Here is a 9,538-nt window from a genome sequence, read left to right on the forward strand (position 1 = left end):
TGGAAGTCTATTTCCTTTGCCAGATTGAGGAAGTTCTCCTTTGTTATTTGTTCAGATAAGTTTTCCACTTGTTGCTCTTCCTCTTCTCCTTCTGGCACCTCTATAATTTGGCTGCTGGATCGTTTAAAGATGTCCTGGAGGTTCCTAAGCCTCTCCTCATTTTTTAAAATTCTTATTTCTTCATTCTTTTCTGTGTGGTTGTTTCTTTCTTCTGGTCCACTCCATTGATCTGAAACCCAGTTTTCTTTCCATCACTATTGGTTCCCTGTACATTTTTCTTCATTTCACTTATTGTAGCCTTCATTTTTTCATCTAATTTGCGACCAAATTCAACCAATTCTGTGAGCATCCTGATCACCAGTGCTTTGAACTGTGCATCTGATAGGTTGACTATCTCTTAGCCGCTTAAAAGTATTGGCTCTGGAGCTTTGACTTGTTCTTCTGTTTGAGCCATTTTTGTGTGTGTTGATGCGCCTGTTATGTACTGAAGGGCGGAGCCTTAGGTGTTCACCAGGGCAGGGCAACCCAGTTGCTGGGTTGTGACTCTGTATGTGGGGGCAGAGTCAGAGAGGGAATAATGGTGCTTGCTGTACTCTCTGTTGGATTTCAGTCCCCTCTGCCACTTCCCCCAAGCAAATTAGGCCCTTCTGGTGCTGGTTCCTGGGTGGGTGGGCTTGTGTATGTTCTAGGACCCTGTGGGTCTCTCCATGAACTCTCCTGTGAGGCTAGGAGTCTCTCCCGACACCGCAATCTCTGCAAATGTTTTCAGTCAGTGCTTTTAGGCTTTATTTCCCTGTCGCTTGGGCCCTGGGTTGCGAGGTCTGTGTCGCTACCCGTTTTTGCCTGGTGTATCTGTGCGCGAATGTGTGACTGTGGACAGTCAGCTGCCTCACTGGGTCTGCTTGTTGCCTCCCTGCGCCCATGCCCAGGGTCTGCTAGCCACTGCTTTTTCCTGCCACGACCCCTTTCCGCAGGCCACCTACTCTGCCCCTCTTACTGGTCTGGGTGAATGGTTGTCAGGACTTCTATACAGTTCAATTTTGTCTGTTCTGGTTGTTTTTTTGTTTCTAAATTTTTGTTGTCCTTAATTTTGGTTGTGCGAGGAGATACAGTGTGTCTACCTACACATCCATCTTGGCTGGAAGTCCAGAATTTTTTTCTTATGATGAGAACTTTAAGATCTACTGTCTTAGCAATTTTCAGGTATACACAGTACAGTATTACTAACTATAGTTGCCATGCTGTACATTACACTGCCATGGTTTAATTAGCTTATAACTGGAAGTTTGTACCATTTCACCCACCCCTCACCTCTGCCTCTGGCAACCATCAGTCAGTTCTCTGTATCTGTGAGTTGGTTGGTTGTTTAGATTCTTCATATAAGGAAGATCATACAGTATTTGACTTTCTGTGTCTGACTGACTTCATTTAGCATAATACCTTCAAGGTCCATCCTTGTTGTTGCAAGTAGCAGGGTTTCCTTTTTTAAGACTTAATAATGTTCCTCTTCATGTGTGTGGGTAAGATGCCATGTGTTCGTTATCCACACACCCATCAATGGGCACAGGTTGTTTCATTGACACCTTTTTCATAAGGAATTTAGAATTCAAAATGAGTATAATTGTGAAATAAAAACAATTTGATAATGATTATATACTGTTTTAGGGTTTTTTCCTTACAAAATAAATTTCATTGAGGGCAGAAATTGAGTCATGCCCTTGCATTCCTATAGATACTGGCCCATGGTCACACCTGACTGCCTTTTTACATTTGCAGTTTACTTCAACTTCAGTGGAAGCAAGACCTGGATAGAGGTTTGGAGCTTATCAGCAAAGCTATTGAAATTGACAGTAAATGTGATTTTGCCTATGAAACTATGGGAACTATTGAAGTGCAAAGGTAACTTCTAGCGTTTGTCCTTAGGAAATTTAAGGCAGCTTCATAGATATATTATCTTTTCATGCATCTCATTACAGATATGTTATTGTCAATATCCATTAAGTTTTTAAGTCTTAATATGTTAAGCCTTTTGAGACAAGCTTCCCTTAAAACTATACAACTTTTATTTGTCTTGTTGCATTATTTTTCCAATTAAAAACTCATACTTACAAAAATATGCTTTAAGTCAAGCTCTTGGAGACAAAAGCCTACAGTGTGCTTAATTAGTCAGTGCAGTGTAGCATAAGGATTGGTAGCCAGGTTGCAAAAAGATCTACATCCTGCTACAAAGAAGCAACCAGCCAAGTGACTGGGCAAGTTTAAACATCATCTCTGAGCCTCTGAGTTTTCTTTAAAATCAGGGAGTTGGTAAGATTTTTGCAATTCTCACTTCCCATAACTTCTTGTGTTGTGTAAATGTTTATCCAGAGTTGCACTTGAGAGCCACCATTAACAGGTGACAACTGTTATGCCATAGAGTGCAGTGTAGCATATAGACCGAGTTAACATTGGAATTGCCGCCCACTTGGGTATCTGCTCTGTGGCCAGGTACTGTGCTTTAGGTGTTTTCCAAACATCATTTCCACTGATCTTTATAGCAGTCGTTACAATACTACGAAGTGGAGATTACACAATCCTCCATGTCATTGAAAAGTATAGATACTGATGTCCAGATTGACTGACACGAGCCCATATTTCACTGATACCAAAAACTGATCTTGCCACTGTTGCTTGTCAGGAACCACTAGGAGTTGTCTCAGTTGCCTGTCATTCAGCCTTTTCCGGCATCCTCTGCTCCAGAGCAGGCAAAATATATATATAGGTTGATGAAAAATTGTGTGGTTCTTTTGAACCATTTCAGTACTTGCAGTTGCATGTAAATATTAAATTATTTACGTTTGCCTATTTGTTAATAGGAATATTTTTATATTAAAATAGGGATGGGGTAGTGGTTCTTACTCTTTTTTCAGCAAGCCTGTAGATTTTTCTTAGAATAATGTACATAAAAAATAGTTTTGTGTTTAAGTTGTTCATAGAGCCTGGGCAAAGGATCCCTGACTTACGAGGTTTGATGAATTTTATTCTTTTGTTAATTGTACTTTAAGAAATTCATTCTAAATCCTGTCTTACAAATAAATGTGAATGGATGAATAAAATTGCTGATTATCCTAGGATTTAGCAAATCTGATATGATGTCTAATATCTGAACTCCTGAAAAGCTTATTTTAAATAAGTCTATCATGTAGCCATCAATTGTAGTAGGAGGTTTAGTTACCCCAAAGGTACATTGTACTTTTTAAGAGTCTAACTGGCACACGTATGGTGGGGACTTAATAAGTATTGCAAGATTGCATGCATGTATGTATAGGTACAGAGCTAATACTAATTACTTAAAGCAGCTCTTGGTTCTTGGTATTTATATAAAGCGAAACCACACTTGGACTGTAAAAGGTAAATTATATTTTTTGACCAAGCATATTCACCCATTTACTCAAAAATCAGATACTAATTAATAGGCATTGTATGAGGTTCTAGAAATCGAGAGCTTCCCTTCAGGATCCAGTAAGATTGTATATAAACAAATACCTGACTGTCACAGGGTGACAACAGGACTCAGGGACACTGCATTGGGAGCAGGAAATAGTTCTCATGGAGATACTGGGTTTGAATTGTGCGTTAGGAAGGTATTTGACTAGAATGGAGCAAAGTGGCAGTGATAGATCACCTGAGCAGTACACACGGGCATGGGTGTATACATACAGCACAACAGGGTGAGGCTGCTGCTGCTTTCTAAAGGAGTGTCACAAGACAGGAGAAGCACATAGAGCTTAGAAACCAGACAGGAAGACTGTAAATAAGTCATTTGATTTCTTTCCTCTCACCGTTCTTTTCTGTAAAATAAGACTATGAGGTATAATAATCACATCATATGTGTAATTGTAGCTAAGATTCATTGAGCGTTTTCTGTGTGCATTGTTTTGTATAAAGAAGCATTTTATTAGAATTACAGTTGAAACTTCCTGGTCAAATTACATGTAAACGCTTACTAACTTCATTGCATTCTGTGAAGTGCTTGTTGAATGAAACACTTAAAATTTTTGTTCTTTTAGAGGAAACATGGAGAAAGCCATTGACATGTTCAACAAAGCTATTAACCTGGCCAAGTCAGAAATGGAAATGGCTCATCTGTACTCACTCTGCGATGCTGCTCATGCCCAGACAGAAGTTGCAAAGAAATATGGATTAAAACCACCAACATTATAAAATAGGGGGAAGGAACATGACCCTCTTTTTAGAAGAAATTTACCCCTTCTTCAACTGAACCCTAAAGACACTGTCAAGAACTGTGTTGAATGGTGGAACTTAGTGTTTCCTGTTGTGCTGCTGTCGTTCGTTCCATCTGTCCCGTGTGGGTGTTGTGGGAGTGGCTGTTGAAGGAAGTGTGCGGTGTTGCAGCTTTTATTCCCTGTGCAACGGAAGCTTAGAGCCTGTTAAAGGGTTATTAAAACAGTTGCAAAGAGTACAAATGATAATTGGCCATGCAAATAAAAACTTTGATTTGTTCATTTGGCTTTTTTTTTTTTTTTTTTTTTTTGAGGCGGGTGGGGGGGATGATTGCATTCTGGATGATTTTGTCTTTGTGTTTGTGTAGTATAAATATATTGTAGCATGTTGGTTTTTAAATTAACATAGTTTAAGTGCTATAAAATAGGTTTCTTTTAGATTCAATTAATCCCTTTTAGGTTTTGTTTGTTTTTTTAAGGAAACACATGGGGATTTTGTTTTTAAGGCAGCAAAATTGAGGGCCCTTTAAACTATTGTCAGCATGCACAATGCCTTTAATTCTGCAGAAAGTTAGACTCAGTGGCTGCTCTTAAGCCTGAGCCCCTTCATCTCTAAAGGATAATGTACATCATTCATAAAGTGCACAACAGCTGGTTTGTATAGCATTCATAAATTATGCAGAAGCAAGTATTCTGAGGATACACATGCTGGGAGACTCCAGGTAACAGGTAAGGTGAAATGGAAGTGTTTTTAATTACCCATGGCTATTTTCTGTAATAAGTACTATTAAATAGTATACTTTTTAAAGAAAATGCAAGTTGGTTGTATGTATAAGATATGGAGTGTGATATGCGGGAGTATTTAATTAGCTTAAAATTTCTAATGAAGAAAATGTGGCTAAAGGTTCAAAAAGGATAGAATTCTTGGGGCCAGAAGCATAGTATTTTCTGACATTTAGTGCTTCAACTGTGGCTAAATTGTGCTCAAGGACTTTTGAGCCAGTATTTTCCAAGATACTGAGCACACGCAGAACGCCTTTCAGCTTGGAGGAAACTTGGTCTCTAAGGCTGACTGGTGACGTCCCAGTCTTCGCTAGGGATTCTGATGGCAAATTCTTGTTTTATTTTCTCTCTCTACCGTATCTTCTTACTTAGAAATAACTTTTCCAGTTGCCACTTTTATAGACCATCCTTTTACTTATATGCTGCATTTTCTGGTCATTGTGTTCTCAAGGGGGCTACTATTTTGAGCAGGGAAGGTTTATTTAAGCCTGAGAGTCATAAAACATCAAGCCCTTAGTTTCGCTTTTCTGGAAATGAAATCTCATTGGAGTTTACAGTGCTGGGAGTAAAGGAGCCTTTTACCCCTCTTTTAAAGGGTGCTTTATCCTAGTGAAACCAAAAAGATTGTCTATAAATGCTGTCTTTTTAAAAACTTAGAAATTACTCCCTTCCAAAGTCAGCCTGGGAAATATTGAGGTGGCCTCTAATTGGTGGAGGCAGTTAATATAATTTAAGATGATGTGAATAATGGAAAGTATGAGAACTCTGCATCTTAGTTCTTCTTCTGATAACTCCCAAATACAGAAATGTTCTACATCTCTGAACAACCTGATTTTTTAAAAAAGTTTTTATTTGCATGGCTGTGTTTACACGAACACTAATATTTTCTTCTACTCTTTTCCCTTCCTACCCCTTGGGGTTCGGAAGAAAAACACAGAGGAAACTGAAGCATGTGCCATTCAATACTGTCATTCCAAATCCTCACAGACTACTGCCTGTTCTGAAAAATATTTTAACCTGCACTGAAAGCTGCATCTGTCTGTATCTTTACTTTTGTAAATGACCTCACATGTAAATTCACCAAATAAATGTTACATTCAAGCTTTTCTATCTATTCTTGAAATCTATTTACAAGCCATAACACACTGGTAGAATGTATGATCCTCCCCCAAATAGCTACACCTGGAACCTGTGATTGTTACTTTATATGACAAAAATAAGCTTTGCTAATGTGGCTGGGAAAATTATCTTTAATTATGGAGAATTTCCAGTTAGGGTGCCAAAGATTATATACCATGTGGTGTGGAAACACAGATGAGAATAAATTCTTCTAGACTGGAGGGATAACTAGGATTTAGATAAGGATCTTTTTACATGGGAAATAACCAAAACTTTTTAAAAATCTAAGTGAAGTTCATTATGAGTCTGAGCTGAAAATAAGCCATCCTAGGGTGTCCAGCAAAATGTTTTTTGTTTTTAACTGCTGAGACACCAATAGTGGAGCTACATGTTTGAGAATTATCAGCATATATTTAAGACCACGCATGTTGATGGGATTACTTCGGGACAGAATTAAAACTGGAAACTAAAAATAAAACTTGGAACCGTCAACATTTAAGGGACAAAGGTAGCAATGAGAAGGCAGCCAGAGCACCAAGGTCACAATGGCGTTAGGTTTCAGAGGCAGCACAGGCCTGCAAATGGACCTCTTTAGTCACCTTTGCCAGGGAAGTGTCAGTGGGATGGGGAAGGCAGAATGGGGCTGCAGGCATCTGAAAGTAACTGAAAGAAGAGAACACGTGAGCAGAAATGAGTCCTTTAAGAAACTGGGAGGAAAAGTTTTTTACAGGCATGGTTTTTGTTTTGAGGGATAAACTTTGAGAATGAATCTATAGACACAATAGTAATAAGAATAGCTGAGCACAAAGGAATACAGTTGTAGGCTTTAAAATATTTCGGGAAAAGGTAGAATCACAACACTGCCCACATGTTCCTCCATTCTTCCACACTCTTGTTCATTCAGTGAATTAAGAACTGGATATGAAGTAATCGTTGAATAAGTATCCTTATATACTGTATTAGTTTTAGTTATCTGACTGGAGATCTGAGGCTTAATTTCTTAATTCCTGTTCTTAACAAGACCATTTTATCCTAAAGTGTATTCTCTTCCAACAACTAGCTTTAACTATCCTCCAACCTTCACCCAAGAAGAAACAGCTGAATGATGGTAATTTGGTGGAATATGAAAACTGCCACACACAGGTAAGCCTGCAGCACTAGCAATGTGTTTGGTCAGTGCAGACATCACAGGAGACAGACCCATCTTCTCTTTTCCTTCCCCTGGATTCATCAAACCCACTTACCACTAAAACCTAACCAGCAGTGCTAAAGAGTCAGCGTAAAAAGACAAAACCAGAGCCAGTGGAGCACTAGTTTTATTTTCAATTCTTGTCTAAGCCCTTTTTCACTTGATGTGCGTTGTACAGACCTAACTTTTGGTGGCAGCAAGGAGTCCCCTAAAAATGCACTTGATGTCACAATCAACTACTTAGTCATTTTAAACCCTGTAATGTTACTAATTTCTTCATCTGCAACCAGCACAACACCCACTATGTTAGTAGCTCAACTTCAAATAGCTCGGCCCAAGTCAAGCAGCACATCCTGGACATTTCAACATATATTATCACCCCTGGGAGGGAGCCACTCCAATGAGCTAAATCTTACCTTACTTTCAGGTGATAGATTCCAACTTCAGAGTGTTCAAAAAAAACCATGGCCTACCTCATTAAAAAGTCAGTATAGGGCAGTAAATTAAAGTACTTTTAAACACTGTAGACTGCAATGTTCTCCCACTTAAAGGGGAACAAATTCAGGGTTCATTTTGACCAGCTATCACATTCTTACAGGTGAAATTGTACCCCATTATACAGACATTAATTACACAGAGGAACAAAGGGCAGGAGTTGCTCTGGGAATGCAAGCCAGAGTGTAACTGGGCAGTGGACTGGTGTGCTGCAAGGAAAGGACATGATGAATCTAGAATTCTGTAATCCGCAAAAATATCTTCTAAAACATGAAAGCAAAATGAAAACTTTCACACATATTTTAAAAGCTGAAAATGAATCACCAAGCATACCTACATTATCAGACATGCTGAAGTCCTTCAAACACAAGGAAAATTGAGCTACATGAAATGAGTACTAGAGATGGTAAATATGTCGATAAGGCTTTCACACACTTTTTTTTAAAGATTTTATTTACTTATTTTTAGAGAGGGAAGGGAGAGAGAGAGAACCATCAATGTGCAGTTGCTGAGGGTTATGGCCTGCAACCCAGGCATGTACCCTGGCTGGGAATCGAACCTGGGACACTTTGGTTCCCAGCCCACGCTAATCCACTGAGCTACGCCAGCCAGGGCACTTTCACACACTTTTAAAATCTAAAAGACTGCTGGCTGTTTAAAAGACAAACTATGTATTATGGGGTCCATCCATATGTTGAAGCGTGACAATACAAAGGGGGGATGACATGTGCTCCTGTTAGATTCTCGTGTGTCAACTGGGAGGTGTGTACTGGAGGGAAGACTGGTATGTTAGGCTGTATACTAGAAACCCTAAACAATTAACACAACAAAGAATTACAGTTTATAATCCAGTAAAGGAGATAAAGTGAATCACAATGATACTCAGTTACTTCACAAGAAAGAAGGAAATAGGAAACAAATGGGATAAATACAAAAAGAAAAGATACATATTTAAATCCACCCATACCAATAAGCACATCAGACATAAAATTGGTCTAAATATCCCAAGTAAAAGGCAGAGATTGCCAAATTGGATAAAAATGCATGACCCAGCTGCATGCTGCATAAAGGAAACCCACTTTTAATACGGAGACAAATAGGTTAAAATTAAAAGGATGGAAGATCAGCATCGTCTTCCCCCTTAAGTGAGAGGATTTCATCATTCCTCCCCCTTAAATTTACAAGTTGAACAACTATAATTCAACAAAGGATGCCCTATTCCACAAAGACTTGAAGATCTTACACAATGAGACACTTAAGGTGGCTGTATCAAAACAGGTAGGGGAGGCAGGACAGGGGAAAGACAGACGTTATGCTGCTGACGTGGCCCCAGTGGGCATGGGAGTGATGGAGGAGCTGGGCTGTAGCCCTCACGCTAGGCCTGAAGTCTAAGGGGGCACAAGCACTTTCCCTCCAAGAAAAGGCATTTCTCTTCCTGCTCCTCATCAGGACAGAGCCAAGTGAAGGTGGCCGGGAGCTTAAAACAGGTGCCGACAGCCTTTATTAAGGGGTGGGCAGTGAGAGGAGCCACAAGGTTGTGAACTTGTCTCTTGTGCCCACACTCTCTGGCAGGGCCTGGTAAAGAAAGCTGAGACATGCCCAACAACATTGTGAAAAAAAAAGTATGCTATCAACCTGCTGAATCAAGAGCAAAACACTATAAACATGAGAAGAGTACTACTTCAAATGTGCAAGCAGAAAACCCATCAAATACTATGAACAAGCAAGA

General features: G+C 39.4%; 1 protein-coding gene across 1 annotated transcript in view; it reads left to right on the plus strand.

The window, feature by feature from the left end:
* TOMM70 (translocase of outer mitochondrial membrane 70) overlaps positions 1-6,110 on the plus strand; it is a 39,424-nt gene extending 33,314 nt beyond the window's left edge. Inside the window, exons 11-12 of the mRNA XM_028504457.2 lie at positions 1,777-1,899; positions 4,050-6,110. Of these exons, the coding sequence (XP_028360258.1) occupies positions 1,777-1,899; positions 4,050-4,203 (277 nt within the window). The 3' untranslated portion in view covers positions 4,204-6,110. The remainder of the gene's footprint in view (positions 1-1,776; positions 1,900-4,049) is intronic.
* The last annotated feature ends 3,428 nt before the right edge of the window (positions 6,111-9,538 follow it).

The sequence above is a fragment of the Phyllostomus discolor genome, chromosome 2, assembly GCF_004126475.2.
Source record: "Phyllostomus discolor isolate MPI-MPIP mPhyDis1 chromosome 2, mPhyDis1.pri.v3, whole genome shotgun sequence".
NCBI lineage: Eukaryota > Metazoa > Chordata > Mammalia > Chiroptera > Phyllostomidae > Phyllostomus > Phyllostomus discolor.